The following is an 18,024-nucleotide window of genomic DNA, read 5'->3' as shown; positions in this document are numbered from 1 at the left end:
CGCCAGTTAGACATTCCCTGTAAGTTTGGTTGAGTTTTCGGGTCTGGGCGACAGATGGTCGTAGCAATACCGTACCAGCCGTCTCTACTCCTTCCATAGCCTCCACTATTTTCATACATTCCTATTTCTCATAAAGACCCTCCTCTGTTTCTTCTCGTACATTCCGCAAGAATCGGAGCATTAGTAGCTTGCTGCTTGATACAGTCACGTCGTTTAAATATCTGTGTGTAACGTTTCAAAGCGATATTAAATGGAATGAGCATGTGAGGATTGTGGTAGGGAAGACGAATGGTTGGCTTCGGTTTACTGGGAAAATTTTGGGAAAGTGTGTCTTATCTGCAAAGGAGAGGAGCATATAGGTCACTAGTGCGATCTATTCTTGAGTACTGCTCACGTCTTTGAGATCCCGCACCAGATCGGATTAAAGGTAGGCATTGAGGCAATTCAGGAACAGGATGCTAGATTTGTTACCAGTAGGTTCGAACAACGCACGAGTATTACAGAGATGCTTCGCGAACTCAAAGAGTAACCCCTGGAGGGTAGGTGACATTTTTTTCGAGGAATATTACTGAAAAAATTTGGTGAACCGGCATTTGAAGCTGATTGCAGAACGATTCTACTGGCATCAACATACATTTCGAGTAAGGATCACGAAGATATGATAAGATAAATTGGGGATCATACGGGTACATATAGATAGACATTTTTCCCTAGCTCTGTTTGGGAATGGAAGAGGAAAGGAAATGACAAATAGGGGTATAGGGGACACCCGTCACGTACTGTACGGAGCATGTATCTGGAGTAGCTGTAGAATCGTTATACATTTGTACACTTCTCAGGAACGTCTGTTCTTTCGCTTGAAACATACTATTCGTCAACAGTGTTTTCATTTATCCGTACTGTCGCAAAATAACTTAGAGAGCGATTGTTCCTTAATTTTCTTGGCACATCTTTCTTTCAAAACTGTTCTGTGGCACATTAACAGAACCATATTCCACGTTTCATTTTAAGGAAAACAATGAAGAAATGCCAGACTTTAACCTTCTATCGAAACCAAGGTCATTACGCTTGAAGCACTGGCTCAAACGCTCATGGACGAGGATGAATTTGTGCTATATTTCCCTTAACTGTTCTTATTGTTAGTCCAACCACGACGACGAAGACTCAGCACCGTATTGAGATACGTACCGCTTGGGAGAATAATGATCTATATACAGTAAGTAACGTGAAATTATTACAGTTGAAACATCTAATAGGAACTTCAGCGTGACACAGAAAACACAGGCACTTCAAAGCAAACACGACACATCAATTAAAGCCTAGGACTAATAGTAAGAATTTTCTTAAGACCCTATATTACTCTGACTTCATAATGCTCGAACCACCTTAAATACGAAAAAAATGGTTCAAATGGCTCTAAGCACTATGGGAGTTAACAACTGAGGTCATCAGTCCCCTAGACTTAGAACTACTTAAACCTAACTAACCTAAGGGCATCACACACATCCATGGCCGAGGCAGGATTCGAACCTACGACAGTAGCAGCAGCGTGGTTCCGGACTGAAGTGCCTAGAACCGCTCGGCCACAGCGGCCGGCTTTAAATATGAACACAGGTGGAAAATACCCAAGTTACAGAATCAAACCCATAAACTAATCCGCGACCATAGTTCAAGTTTGAACAGGTAAGTTACAGATACTGATCCATTATCCAATTAAATTCTATCGAAAATGCGCCCCTGCTCTTCCAGGGCAACCAACTTAAACAAGAACTAGAAGTCCGAACAGCCTCCATTTCTGCTCTAGAGATAGGTGACTCTGTGTCGCCAATCAGGACGCTCTGTTCTCTAAACAATTCCTTTCCTATATTTGCTTAGTATTTAGTTAAAATAAGTAGATAATATCCACTTTAAGTAACTTACAGAAGTTTATGATTTATACGAGGTGTTCAAGGAAAGGCCAACGGCCTTGCTGCAGTGGTAACATCAGTTTCCGTCAGATCACCGTAGTTAAGCGCTGTAGGTTTGGCTAGCACTTGGATGGGTCACTGTCCGGGTCTACCGGGTGCTGTTGGCAAGCGGGGTGCACTCAGCCCTGTGAGGCCATTTGAGGAGCTCCTTGACTGAAAACTGGCACCACCAGACACGTAAACTGACAGTGTCCGGGAGAGTGGTGTGCTGACCACATGCCCCTCCATTTTGCATCCGGTGGCACTTAAGGGCTGAGGATGATAGGGGGCCAGTCAGTACCATTGAGCCTTCAGGGCCTGTTCGAACGGTGTTTGTTTGCTTAAGGAAAGTGTTCCATGTTATTGTAGGATATAGTAATGGTAAACAACAGAAACTTGCAATAAATGTACAATATCCAGTCAGACCTTTGTAATGAGGAACTGACCATTAGATGTCACGAGAAGAAGTATAAAAGGAGGCGGAGTGTACTGTATTGTCAGTAGAGAAACTGCAGCAGCAAAATGGATCGGTCACAAGAGTTCAGTGACTTTGAAAGGACTAGTCACTGGATGTCAAGCTGGCACAGTGACTGTGAGTTAGGAGTTCAAAAGAATGGGATGCAATGGTTCAGCAGCTCTTCATAAACCACACGTTTCTGTAATCAGTGCTAAGCGACGCTCGAGGTGGTACAAAGAACGACGCCGTTCAACAGTGGATGACTGGAAACGAATGACTGGCTTATAGGGAGCTGCTCGACCGCTGCACCCCATTCTTTTTGACTCCCTACGCACAGTCACTGTGCTATCTGGACTGTTGATAGCAATCTGGAGCTCACAAGTGATTCCTTCCACTGATTTCAAGCGATTTTTTTACAATCATCCTCCACAATGCTCGAAGATCCCTGTCCTTCAGCACATGCGCCTTGGTTTAGCTGTCGTTGTTCCCTCGAGTTTCCGCCGGCCGCGGTGGTCTTGCGGTTCTAGGCGCTGCAGTCCGGAACGGCGGGACTGCTACGGTCGCAGGTTCGAATCCTGCCTCGGGCATGGATGTGTGTGATGTCTTTAGGTTAGTTAGGTTTAAGTAGTTGTAAGTTCTAGGGGACTGATGACCTAAGATGTTAAGTCCCATAGTGCTCAGAGCCATTTGAACCCCTCGAGTTTCCACCTCACAGACACATCACCAACAGTCGACTTGGGCAGCTTTAGAAGGGTTGAAATGTCTGTGATGTATTTCTTACTCACGTGACATCCAGTTCCATTCTACATTCGAAATCACTGTGCCCTGCAGACCGATCATTCTGCTGTTACTGCTTCTCTGTTTACAGCACAATACCTCCCGCATCCTTTTATACTGACGGAGGGTGCAGCCTCTCGCTACATCTAGTGATCAGTTATGCATTGACCATATGTTGGAAGGCGTGTAAGTAAGGAAGAGGCTTTATGAAAACTTTTGCCACTTCATTGATTTAACACTACTAGGGAAGATTGTGAGCAGAGATAGCAATAAAGGCTCAAGAAAGAGTTATCTATATACGAGGTGCGTTTTTTAAGTAAGGTCCGTTTGAACATAAGCGGACAACGAAAGGTTATTTCAAAAAATTAAATTTATTTTCAGAAAGTACATACTTCACTTTACTTTTCGACATAGTTGCCAAGTTTGTTGAAACATGTATCATACCTCTCAACCAATTTTAAAATAGGCTCTTCACAAAAACTTGCCGCCTGCTCCGATAACCAAGAGTTCACTGCCGTTTTCACTTCGTCGTCATCATTGTAGCGGTTGCCACTGAGATGTTGTTTGAGGTGGAGGAACAGATGGTAATAGCTCGGGGCTAGATCACGACTTTAAGTCGCTCTGCGTAGCTTTGTCCCGGTTTGGAAGTATGCTTCTGCATTGATAGTGGTTTCTCGTTGCATGAAGTCGACCAATAAAACACCACGCTTTTCCCAAAACAACGACGCCATGATTTTGCGCTGGGACAGAGTCTGTTTGGCCTTCACCTTTATAGGTGAGTGTGTGTGTCTCCATTCCATGCTCTGTTGCTTCGATTCGGGCGTGATATGCGAAACCCATGTTTCGTCTCCAGTTACGATCTGACTCAAGAAGCCGTCACCTTCTTAGTGATAACGAGTCAAGAACTTCATTGCACACTCAAACCTTTGGTTTTTATGGTACTCTGTTAGGAGTTCTGGGACCCAACAGGAGCACAGTTTCCTAAACTTTAGGTGTTCAGAAACAATGTTGTAAAACACTGATCTCGACACATTAGGATATTCGTTTGAGAGACCTGTTATTGTGAAGCGCCTGTTCTCACGAATCCTCACTTCAACTGAAGCTACCAAATCGTCTGTAATCAAAGAAGGGCGACCGGAGCAGTTCATCATGGACGTTCTCACGGCCATCTTTGAATTCTCGTACCCACTTACGCACTTTGTTTTCACTCATAACAGTATCACCGTACACTTCGCAAATCTGTCGATGAATTTCTGCAGCAGACAGGTTCCTTGCTGACAAAAACCGTATCACTGAGCGAACCTCACACGCGGCGGGCGAGTTGATAGTCTTAAACATTTTGAAAGTGCAGAACAGAACCGTACAGATTAGCTACAGAGCTGAAACTTAGCACAGTTGTTCCCGAGGCATGCCGGTACACGACGCAAGCGCTCGTTGCGGTATACGCTCGATCTACTAGTGCCTACAACAAAACGGACCTTACTGAAGAAACACACCTCGTAATTTCATTGGGTTATTGACATAATCAAAAGTTTTCACCTTGATAGTGACCATATTCGGGCTCTGAAAGGAATAAGGAAAACGGAGACTCACAACGCACTCGTAATGTAGCGAGTCTGCAAGTTTTCAAACTGAATGAGGTGTCAACGTGATCAAAGATCCTTTTACACGAGTGCATTTCTTGTCCCAGTCGACTAAAGGTAGGATGTGAGTCTACTGCAGCGCTCCTGGTGTTTTATTCCTGTACTGACTCTCGCCTGTATGACTGGTCGTTTTTGTTTTCACGTCAACTCCGACGTTGCGTCTGTTGTGGGAGATGTCTGCTGAGCAGTTTGGAATCTGAACGGTGTAAGCTAGGCTATCAGGGACTATTCTTTTTCCAAAAAAAAGTAGGAAGTGTTATAATAGACTGTAGGAAGAGTTAATGATCGAAGCAAAGTCCACAGCGAATTTTGTTGACGAAGGCCGTATGTTAAATTCTTCACACTTCTGAGATCTAAGTCCAGACATTTCAAAATATCCACATTTATTTGCTCGGGAAAGTATATATGTACAAACATATCAAACAATTATTAGAAGGCAGTAAGCAGTGCCTTTTTATTTCATCCATTTTATCTTGTATTTCTTTCTTTAAGTGCCAAAATGACACCGACAGTTTTTTTCGTTAAAAAGCTCTAAGTCTTTCAGTATTAGAACAATTTTTATCAATAAATGGGTGTCTATTTACGTCCTTAGTTATGCATAGTGTAGGCTTTTTCTTGGTCTGGGTGTTGTAGAATGTACATATTTTCTTATTTTCAGATATTAACGTCTATCATGTCGGAGACTGTTTTTAGGAAAAACGCCAGCCCCTTGTGCAACCTGTGCAATATGTCACGAAAACAAAGCGACCAACAAAGTGAAAATTAAGAAGACACAAAAGCACACGATCCACTACCATAAGAGGATTGAGCTTGGCAGAACAGTTTAACTTAGATGTTCGAAGATGACGCCACAGTCTTATGTTTCTAGACGTGCATTGCCTGTTGCATACTCTAGATTTTAGTACTCTATATTTGGCACAGTCACATGATTCTTGATGTCACTGTCATGCTCGAGACGTGCCGATTTACAGGGAAGCATGTGACAGGCACCTACAACTACGATGCCAGAAAAAAATGCAACGCCCTCAAAGACAACGGAAATTTTTGGAACATGTGAGGTGACAGGTAGTTCGTCACTGTAGGAGTAAATGGCAATGAATTCCGATCAAATGAAACACATGTATTCTTATTAAAGGATGCCCAAACAGTCGCATCAACGCACAGTGTACCACTCTCTGGCGGCAACGCACGGATGTGTTCTTGCGAGCAAACAACTATACAGGTGCCGAATGGCATCCTGCGATAGACTGTCCTAAGCATCTTGCATCCTTTTTGCAGTTCGGCAAAGGTCCTTGCAGGCCCTGGAGAACGTAAAAGTTCCTTTTTAATCACGTCCCGTATGTATTCAATTGGCGAAAGATCCTGTGATCTTGCAGTTGTTTTACAACACGAAGAGCACTTTGCGTCGCACAGCCGTATGTGGGCATGCACTGCCCTGCTGAGAAAGAACATCACCTTCTTAGGAAGAAAAAAGGCAGTAGCACAGGAGAAGAGCGTGTGGAAGGTAATGGGCAAAGACTACTTTGCCCTGCAGAAACACCCAACGTGACCGCGAGTTGTAACTCATGACTGCTCTCCTCCTCCCCACCCCCCCTCCCCTTCCCCCCCGCCATGAACCCTCGGATGGGTCCTGTGTATCGTGTGTGAATGTACTGTGAAATAGGCAGCACACCAGATTTACGCCTTACATGTATACATCCACCACTCATATACAGACAGAAACTACTCTCACCATTGAAGACAGCGGAGTGCCAATCCACTCTCCAGTCAATTCTTTCACGACTCCAGGGTAGCTATGGGTGGAGGTGTCGTGGTGACAGTGGAAACCTGGCCAGACTCACATATGTACTTAGTCCTGATGCAAGCAGACGTTTTCTCACTGGTCCCTGATGACATAGCAGGTGCCTGCAGTTTGTCCCTGGATGATGACTGATAGGCCACTGCTGCTCGCACTGTGCGATGATCTCCACATACGTCTGTATTACGCGGACGTCCAGAAACTGGTCAGCAGATGTGGGAATGTCCCACAGGCTAATGTTGAAAGCTGCGATACACTACCGATAAACTGTACCCAATACGTGCAGCAGTCCTCCCATACATCAATCCAACTTCCCGCAGGCCCAACTTTGTTCAAATCGATGGAGCAGTTCAACGCGTCGGTGGGGAATGCCTGTACCCTAGAATGAATGATGCAAACATCGTTCACCTCTAAATTCAGCGTAGCTTCTGGCTGCAGAGTCAAAACAGAGAATGCATAGACACGACTCCTGAAAGCCATTTGACTGTCAAGACACTACAACCCCACACTGCACACATGTTATAGCCTGGTGCCACTGAAAACAGCCATTAAGAGCGTTGCATTTCTTTCCAGCAGTGTAGTAGTCCGTTTGACGAGAAAGTCGCTCGTGTAAAACGGGTTTAAGAAAAAAGTGGGTCTGAGCACTATGAGACTTAACATCTGAGGTCATCAGTCCCCTAGAACTTAGAACTACTTAAACCTAACTAACCTAAGGACATCACACACATCCATGCCCGAGGCAGGATTCGAACCTGCGACCGTAGAGCTCGCGCGGTTCCAGACTGAGGCGCCTAGAACCGCTCGGCCACCAGCGGCCGCCCGGGTTTAAGAGAATGGTCTCATAGTCAAGAGGACGTCTATTCAGTTTCTCGTCCGAAACCTAGATTTAGATTTGCCGTGCTTTCCCTACTTCGTTTCATACAAATGTTAGTGTTATGGCTTGAAGAAACTACAATCGTCTTATCATAACTTTGGGTTCTTCGGCTGCTCTGGGAGACCCTTAATCGAACTATAATAAAAGAAATATTAGTTCACTTTGCTACAAGATTGATAAAAAGATTTACTTGACTTTATACAATCCATTGCCGAAGGACTTTACAGAATATTTACAACTGTCTTTGAATATTAAAGAGTCACTTGATGCACACATTTACTAAAGTCTTCTCTTGGCGTACAATGTTCACAAAGTTCATAATGACAGTACTTTCTACAACATGAGTCACTCTTGTGTCCTGACTAGTCGATGTTGTCTTCTTGATGGGAGGTCACGAACTGGGCTGAGCCTTCCTCTCCTAGGTTCTATATCGGCCTCCGTGCGGTGGCCCTGTGGTCATGGGAGCGGGGCTGTGGATCCACCAGTACCTCCCAATAGTCGATTAGAATTGCAGCGAGACACTGCTAACTTCTATGGTGCCCATGCTTGTTGCCGACTTTGGTGTGATATCGCGACCTTTGGACGATAGCCCAGTTGGGATAATCCGTTTCAAAAGGACTAGGACGCTTTTCTTCCCTCGACCTTCCCCTCAGCCATATCACTTGTTTGATCTCGCCGTCGGCGGGATGTTAAAATCTAATTTTCCTTTCTTCTTTTGACACTAGTGTCTAAAATTACATCAACAAACCGCTGTTTCCACGTCCTGTGTCTAATTCAACATATACTCATACAAACCGTCAACCAGATGTCCGTACGATCGTGTTCTGCAAGGAAGATGGCATTCTCGTCAACGGACAACCATGCCAAAGATGACGTCAGGGCACCTATGAAACGAGGTAGTGTGTGTCGGGTAGCCCCAGATTCACAATCGCTGTCCACACAGTCACAGATGGTGCACATTGCACAGAGAAGATGCCTTCCAAACTCTCTGCGGTGGAGGGTTGTAGAAAGAAAGGAAGCAGGACAGTCGCAAAATGGCTTGGCCCGATGGCTTCATGTGAATCGTTCTGTTGTTTATCGGGAGTGGCGACAGTTTACAGAGATCGAAACTGTATCCCGAAGACCAGGGCGGGGCCGGTCACGTGTGATTTCAGAAGAGAGAACAGTTATTTGGCTGTAAGGGCACGAGCATTACCACTTTAGTACTGGACGACAACTGGCATGTGAGCTCACAGCATGCACTTGACGTGTTGTATCGAGGCAAACGGTGTGCAGAAGGCTAAGACAGAACGGCCGTTATTGTCGGGGACCTACTGTATGTCTACCTCTGACGCATCTTCACAACAGGGAACGTCTAGAGTGGAATCATCAACACCTGGACGGTCTAACAGTGGGCCAATGCTGTTCTCACAGATGACTGCAGATTTAGTCTGGAGAGTGATTCTCGACGAATTCGCTTCTGGAGGGAACTTGGAACGATTTCAGGAAATTTTGGAAATTTGTGGTAAGGTCTTATGGGACTAAACTTCGGTATAAACTGCGGTCATCGGTCCCTAAACACACACACCCATGCCCGAGGGAGGACTCGAACCCCCGACGGGGAAAGCCGGGTGGACCGCGACAAGACGCCTAAGACCGCTCGGCTACCCCGCGCGGTCACGATTTCAGGACCCAAACAGTGTGGAAAGAGACTGATACCGAGGAGGATTCCTGATAGCGTGGGCAGGGATTATGTTTACCAATCGAATCCCTGTTCATGAAATTGTAAGGGTGAATCGGCAAGGTTTAACTACCGCCAGGTATTGTGACGAGATCTTGTTACTTCAAGTGCGGTTGTTGTGAGGTGCTGCGGGCCCGGACTTTGTACTGATGGACGATAATGCTCGACCGCCAACAGCGTGGATGGTTGAAGTTTTCTCTGAAACGGAAGATATTGCACGCACGGCTTGGCCTGTCGCTCTCCCTAATTGAATCCCATATACCGTGTCTGGGGTGCACTAGGGAGACGGGCTGCGTCACGTCAACATCTACCAACCCAAGGCGGCGGCTGCTCTGCAGGAAGAATGAGCGTTATTGCCTCAGCATGAGATCGATGACGTCATTCACAGCATGCCTCGTCATTGTCAGGCCTGCATTGCTGCCAGATGTCGTCACAACTCACACTGAGTACATTAACCAGTTGTCGGAATTTGTGTGCAAATCCGTTAAGTTGCAAAACAAGAATAACATTTTTGTCTACCGTTGTGCGTGTTGCAGTTGCTTACGTTCTGTATTCTTTACATTGCTTCTACTTTACCATCACCTATTTATAGTGCTTTTGTAGCGAAATAAACGCAATCTTGCAAAATTTCCTTTGTTGCTTTAATTTTGGACACCAGTGTATTTTCTTTCAAGGGTGGTATTTACCTGCAAAATGAGACGATATAATACACTGCTGGAGGAAAGATCGTAGCACCGAGGAAGAGTTATGCGACATAAACGATAGTTGATTGGTGTATTTCTACATTTTAAAGACGATATATATTCAATTTTCTCGCCAGTCGCACAAGAGTGGCGCCGGTCGCGCCACTATGAGGATGCAATCAGGTTTGCTTTCAATACACGCTGTAACGGTCGTGAGCGTTAGTTACATTTGAAATTGAGCGAGTTCAGCTGATGTTAGCCAAACTGCCTTTATGGCGGCATAGATGCCATTACACTGAACAACAAATATGAAATGAAAGTGTGTACATTGCATGATTTTGAGTTACTTATGTTTATTTCAGTATAAAATGATACAAAATCGTCATCTTCATAAATATTTAGCTCTAGTTTTTTAAAAAGTAATCTACATTTTTGTACAAATAACTCCATAACTAAATTGCATTCATGTTCAAATATTCAACATAACAAATTTTAAGGAATACGTACTTGAATTATGTTATGCGTTATGTATTTCAGTGCCATTCTGGAAGTACAAAAGTAAAACATTATGAAAAATTGAAGATAATATTACACGAATGAAAATACTTTGTAAGTCTACTTTGTACCAGAACTATGTAAATCACAAAAGAAAATACATAAATTAACTAGTGACAAATGTATATAAAGGATTATAAATGTTAAATGTCCATATGTACAGTATATACAATTACATATTTTGTTCAGAGATAAATTCAGAAGATGACCGTTTTCGCTTGGCTAGACGTTTATACACAAACTCGGGAACATCCCTTATGACAGTCCAGCAGTAATCTGCTAAAACAGTAGGGCTCCACTTTCCGGCATACCTCTTTTCAAACGTGGCAATATCTTGATGAAACCGCTCCCCATGTTCATCATTTACTGCACCACGATCTTTGGGGAAGAAGTCAAGTAGACTACGTAAGAAACGCATTTTCAATGAAATGTTGCAACCAAGAATTTCATAAGATAACAACATGTTATCTACAGTCTTCTTGTAATTTGTTTCTCGTTTGTTCCCTAAGAACTGTAAACAGACTTTCTTAAAACATTCCCATGCATGCTTCTCATCACCTTGTATGATTCCATCAAAAGTATGGTCTCCAAAAAGCTCTAGAATCTCTGGGCCTACAAATATGCCCTCCTTTACTTTGACATCACTTAAGTAAGGGAGTTTTTGCATTAAGTACTTAAACGCGTCACCATCTTTATTCATTCTCTTAACAAAGGTTTTCATGAGACTCAACTTGATGTGCAAGGACGGAAGTAGAATCTTTTTAGGGTCTACTAGAGGAACACTCTTAATGTTCTTTTTACCTGGTTGAAGAGATTTTCTGGTGGGCTATTCATGTTTACTGTAATTTCAGATGCACGAGCTCGGCTATCCCATTCACAGAGAAAGCATCAATATTTAATATGCCCTAACTGCATACTTAATAGCAGTGCAACCACTTTCAAGTAACCACAAATCTGCCATTGAGAGACATTATACTTGATGGCTTCTAGTAAAATTCTCATGTTTTAGTATGACTCTTTCGTATGCACACTATGCCCAACTGGAATATATAAAAGCACTGCTTTTAAGCTCAACTTTGACGAATCAATAAAGAGTCTCCACTTATCAGGGTTGTATTTAATTCTGAGAGCCTTCATTAGACCATTTATGTCTACACATGCCATAAGACTATCTTGCATGTTGTTGCTCTCTTCTGCGGTGGAATGAAACATTTACATAGCTTTGCAGAAAATTACGCTGCTGCAATCTTGATGCTAAAATCTCAGCCTTAGCTATAGAGAGCTTCAAATCTCTAATGAAATCACTTAACTCATTTTGAGACAATTTTTGTGGATCATCAGTTGATGATATATTTGGAAGAAACTCTGGATCGTGTGATGTACATGGTTCAGGACATTCAGAATCCCCATCAGAAGTAATCTCATACTCTGTCGGTGGTTCAGGAATTGGCAGTCTTTCCCCATGTAGAACTGCACGTATGGCAGATGGAATGTTAGGATAGATCACTGTCCGCTTATTCTTAGATTTTTCCTTCTTGATAGGAGGAACCATAAAAAAGTAGCAGTCACTGACATGGTCAGTTGGCTCACGCCAGATCACGGGCACTACAAAGGGCGTTGAACGTCCTTTCCCATGCATCCAGTTCCTGAGGTTGCTGGCACAAGTGTTGCAGATCACATGTGGAGCCCAGGGTTTATCCTGATCACCTATTTAACACCCAAAATAACACCTGTAAGCTTTTTTAATCAATGGAGTCATTTGCTGTTTTTGTGAAGCTAATGTCACTTCTCCACACACATAGCAAAATGTGTCAGCACTGTTCACTCAAACTCGTGGCATTTTTGTTCACTTCAGTAGCAGTCAACTTGAACAACTGGTAGTTAATCTGGAAACAAATGTGAAAAAATTATTATATGCATTAATAAAGTCACTGAAGTTGAAGAGGAGGGAGACAAAAAGATCGCTAAAATTGGTATCAAAATGTTTATATCCAACATATTGCACACAAGTAAGACCAGGGACAATAATGTAATCCATTGTTACTAGTTGTTATGACTTTGACAAACCATTATAATATTTGATTTTAAACTTAACATAAAAATCCCTATATCATTATCTCACGATAATAAAACAGTGTAAAAAGAAAACTAGAGCTAATTTTGAATTGTCTTTGTGATATTCGCGATCAGCACATCAGAATTGATAGGAATTGGCTATTTTCATTCGATTTACATTTTCATTGTTGCACAGTGTTATCAGCACCTCACTGAGTTTGAACGAGGTCGTGCAATAGGGCTACGAGAAGCAGGATGTTCTTTCTGCGATACTGCAGAAAGACTTGACAAGAACGTAGCCACTGTACATGATTGCTGGCAGCGATGGTCACGATAATGTACGTCCCAAGAAGATGGGCTCCAGACGGCCACGTGGCAGACTATTGGGTTCAGTGTATGACTCTGGGGTCGTATGACTCTGGCGCATCGTACTGCTCATACAGCAGGAATCTGAGCTGCATTTGGCAGCACAGTGACACAAACAGCTCTTACTAATCCGTTACTTCAAACACAGCTCCGAGCCTGCAATCCACTGACCCCAAATGACGGCTATTTGCAACTTCAGTGGTGTCAAGCGAGAGCTCGTTGGAGGGCAGGGTAGAGATCTGTTGTGTTTTCTGATGAAAGCCTTGGTGCCAGTGATGGCCGCGTATTTGTCTAAGGATGCCAGTTGAGGGACTGCAACCAACCCGTCTGCGTCCTAGACACACTGGACCTAAGCCTAGCGTTATGGTCTGGGGCGTGATTTCATATGACAGCAGGAGCATCTTGCCCGCAAGTTTGTTCGTCAGTCTGGTGATTCGAGCTGTTGTGCTGCCATTCATGAGCAGCATTCCAGGGGACGTTTTCCAACAGGATAGCGCTCGCCCACATACCGCTGTTGTAACCCAACATGCTATACAGGGTATCGACATATTACCTGGGCTGCTTTATCACTACATCTGCCTCCAATCGAGTACATATGGGACATTATCGGACGACAACTTTAGAGTCATCCACATTGACCGTCCCTGTATCGACCGACCAAGTGCAAAACGCATTGAACTCCCTCCCACAAACATCCGGCTCCTGTACAATGTAATGCAGGCACGTTTGCATGCTTGCATTGCGTATTCAGGTGGTTACACCGGTTATTAATGTACCAGCATTTCAGATTTCCAATGGCTTATCTCGCTCTTACTTTGGCCTGTGATCCTGCAAAGTTAATCAATTAAATATGTTACCTAGGTAAATTTACCTCATTACTCTACATTAATTATTTTTTGGTGTTGCGATTTTTTCTGTCAGTTTAGATCAGTCCGACCTCTACTGACAGAGTGTAATCTTTTGCAAAGGCGCTCCTTACCGGCGAGGTGTTCTTTGTGCTGAGAAGCGACACCTGGCCAGCAGCCGAGTGACACCGTTTTGTGTGTGCGGCAGGCAGCAGCGTGGGCGCGGCGCTGACGTTCCCGCTGTGCGGGTTCCTGATGGAGTGGTTCGGCTGGCCGACCGTCTTCTACTCCACGGCTCTGTTGGGCTCCGCCTGGTTCCTCGCCTGGTGGTTCCTCGTCTTCGACCACCCGCACGTCCACCCCCGCATCTCGCGCACCGAGCTCGACTACCTCAAGTCCAACCTCGGCCAGAGCGTCGCCAAGCGCAAGGTACGCCCTGGACCTTGTTTTCCTCTCTACAAAGAAGAAACAGAATGTGTGTAGTGAATCTGCAGAGTTACTCTCCTAATACCCCAGCCACACTGACTGACAAAAAAAAAGCGATGTACCCAGATGGGGAGATAGAAACGAACGAAAATATCGAGTTACATTTATAAGGAACTTTCCAGTATGAGCCCGCATTCGATACGATGTTGTCCAATGGCACCTCCGTTAAATGTACTATTTAAATCAACTTAATTACTATTGGCAGCCTTTAATACCCACTCTCCCAGTACCAATAACTCTAACTATTTTGGGTCTGCAGCCTCACCATAAAAGGTTCGTCGTGTGAGACAAGGGGAATTATTCTGAACGAAAGTCATTTGCCCATCTGACAGTCGCGATGACCCAGTGTCCGTTCATAGGGATTGTCAAACTGTAGGCAAACCAATTCAGAAATACGGACAATGTACCTAAACATAACCAGTCATAACACACGGATTGCTGTGGACACTGAAAAGGAAATGGAGGCACATAGGAGCTACCCTCTTTTGATTGGCTGTCTCATAAACAACAACAGCGACGAGCTGTCATTGGTCACTCCGTTCTCTTCTTCCCCACTGTCTTTCTTGCTCCTCCAAGATGACTTCCCCAATATACCTGTGGCCTGCGAAGCACCACTACTACTGTTAACGGTAAAGTAACACTTGGAAACTGCTGACACACCTCCAGTCTGGGTTCGCGAAATACCTCGGCGTTCCTAGAGCCACTATGGTTCTACAACGAGCCGAGGGATCGCAATGTATCGCGAAAAACACTTCCGAGAACGGTTTAACTTGACTGTGTATAGCGTTTGGCAGCTCCCAGGAGACCTATGTTCAACGTTTGCGAAATAGCCTTGAAATTCCCACACCTGCTACGCTTCCGCATTGACTATAGGAGTCACAAGGCACCTTGACAAACATATCTAAGAACAGGTTGAATTTTCTGTGTCCAGCGCTCTCATGGACCACATCCCCAAGCTAGCGGCCAGTCACCTCTCCATAGACGGGAGCCGTTAGGCAGCAAAGTGTTCCGTACGTCGCCGAACCAGCAGTTTTTCCACTGTCTCCCTTTGACTAAAGCATGACCAGTAAAGAACTTAACTGCATTTCTAGACTATTGTCTCACTGAATAAGAGGTCACAGTTGAACTCTTTCTGGTCAGGATGAATGCATTGATTCGGTTGGGAGAAATTGTCATACACCTTTTGTATTTTCTGCTGAGGAAAGCTGGCTCAAAAAAATGGTTCAAATGGCTCTGAGCACTATGGGACTTAACATCTGTGGTCATCAGTCCCCTAGAACTTAGAACTACTTAAACCTAACTAACCTAAGGACATCACACACATCCATGCCCGAGGCAGGATTCGAACCTGCGACCGTAGCAGTCGCGCAGTTCCGGACTGAGCGCCTTAACCGCGAGACCACCGCGGCCGGCGAAAGCTGGCTCATAACTGCTTCCTGATATCCTTAACAGTGGCAGGGATGGAGATGATGTTCGAGTTGGTCCCACACATGTTCTATCTGGGGCAGATCATTGTACACTCGGGAGTACCTCAGTATCACAAAGTTCATAGAGACAACTGCCATCATGCGCAGACGAGCACTGCTGTGTTAAAAAATAGCACCCCAATACTGTTAGAGGACAGGAAATACATGAAGACACAGAACGTCCGTGACGTACAGCTGTGCCGTCAGAGCCCCCTCAATCACTACCAGTCGTGACCTCTAGTGATACCAGATTGCTCTCCATACAATGTAGCCAGGAGTAGCAATGTTGTGCCTCTCCAAAGCAGTGGAAGATTGGGTCTTCTGCCTAGGCCGCCCCCATGATCACCTACGATGGTCATCTGGGGTACTGCATTACCATGATTCATCACCAAACTCTGTATGTCGCCGTTCACCAGCACTCTGTGCTTTCCGGTCACGGCACTACTCCAGACGTAACCGTTTGTATCGTTGTGTTAATGCCGGCCTACGCATGGGACAGTAATTCCCCAGTCCAGCTGTTGTTAGACTCTTGCCCAGAATGTTGCAGGACGTCAATTACTTGTTCTAAGGTGTCACGAGGTGCATGGTACACTATATGGCGATCCTTCTGGTCAGTCGTGGTCGGCCTGAACACTCACGGTCCCATGCAGTCCAGTACCAGGCTACTGTCATATCCGAATGCCTCGCAAATCTGAATATTGTGAGCATCCAGTTAAAGGGAGACCACTCCTTTGAAACTGGTATAGGCATGGGCGCTGCGGTCGGCAAAGCCTGTGTAAGACAACATTTGTCTGGCGCAATTGTTAGATCGGTTACTGCTGCTACAATGGACGGTTATCAAGATTTAAGTGAGTTTGAACGTGGTGTTATAGTCGGCGCGAGAGCGATGGGACACAGCATCTCCGAGGTAGCGGTAATGTGGGGATTTTCCCGTAGGACCATTTCATGAGTGTACCGTGAATATCAAGAATCCTGTAAAACAGCAACTCTCCGACATCACTGGGGGCGGGAAAAGATCCTGCAAGAATGGGACCAACGACGACTAAAGAGAATCGTTCAATGTCACAGAAGGGCAACCCTTCCGCAAATCGCTGCAGATGTCAATGCTGGGCCTTCAGCAAGTGTCAGCGTGCGAACAATTGAACGGAACATTATCAATATGGGCTTTCGGAGCCGAAGGCCCACTCATGTACCCTTGATGTCTGCACAACACTAAGCTTTACGTTCGCCTGCGCCCGTCAACACCGACATTGGACTGTTGATGACTGGAAACATGATTCCTGGTCGGATGAGTCTCGTTAGAAACTGTATCGAGCAGATGGACGTGTACGGGTATGGAGACTACCTCATGAAACTGTGGACCCTGCATGTCAGAGGGGACTGTTCAAGCTGGTAGAGGCTCTGTAATGGTGTGGAGCGTGTCCAGTTGGAGTACTATGGGATCCCTGATAAGTCTAGATATGACTCCGACAGGTGTCACGTACGTAAGCATCCTGCCTGATAAACTGCATCCATTCATGTCCAATGTGCATTCCAATCGACTTGGTCAATTCCAGCAGGACAATGTGACACCCCAAACGTCCAGAAAGAACACTCTTCTGAGTTTAAACACTTCCGCTGCCCACCAAACTCTCCAGACATGAACATTATTGAGCATATCTGGGATGCCTTGCAACGTGCTGTTCAGAAGAGATCTCCATCCCTCGTCCTCTTTCTGATTTATCGACAGCCTTGTAGGATTCATGGAGTCAATCCCCTCCATCACTACTTCAGACATTATTCGAGTCCACGCCACGTCGTGTTGCGGCATTTCTGCGTGATGGCGGGGGGCCTATACGATATTGTACCAGTTTCTTTGGCTCTTCAGTGTATGCCTCACTAGGGTTGGTAACAACACTAAACACTCTGGTGAACGTCTTACCAGTCATAGAGAACTAAAACTCTACACTCCAACCGTGTATACGTGCACATTGCTACATTGATATCCGACCTAGTCTTCCGGGCGCTTCACTTTCTTTGACAGGCCATCTATATATAGGGTGAGTCAAGAAGACTGCATGAGTGCTTCAAGATTTTCGACAACTAATTTTTTTTTTTTTTTTTTTTGCAGTAACGTCTGCAGTCCTGGCAAGAATGGAATCATCGCCATTTTCGTGCATGTAAAAACGTACATCTAACACCAGATTCCTGGTTTTTCAGAAAGGATGATCTGGTTTTAACAGTCTATATTTATTGGTGGATATATTTGTACACTATAAAACAGGGACAAAATTGAAAACAGTCACAAAACCTTAACGTTTTTTTTTTGTATCACTACAAGCTCTCTACGATTCGATTATGAAACTTTCTAAAT

At 44.7% G+C, this 18,024-nt stretch overlaps 1 protein-coding gene across 1 annotated transcript in view; it reads left to right on the top strand.

Annotated features, from left to right (window-relative positions):
• Positions 1-18,024, top strand: part of LOC124595759 — a 101,806-nt gene that overhangs the window by 35,149 nt on the left and 48,633 nt on the right. The window contains exon 5 of the mRNA XM_047134637.1: positions 13,928-14,148. Within this exon, the coding sequence (XP_046990593.1) occupies positions 13,928-14,148 (221 nt within the window). The remainder of the gene's footprint in view (positions 1-13,927; positions 14,149-18,024) is intronic.

The sequence above is a fragment of the Schistocerca americana genome, chromosome 2, assembly GCF_021461395.2.
Source record: "Schistocerca americana isolate TAMUIC-IGC-003095 chromosome 2, iqSchAmer2.1, whole genome shotgun sequence".
Lineage (NCBI taxonomy): Eukaryota > Metazoa > Arthropoda > Insecta > Orthoptera > Acrididae > Schistocerca > Schistocerca americana.
The sequence above is the reverse complement of the archived record's forward strand: the minus strand, read 5'-3'. Positions and strand labels throughout refer to the sequence as shown.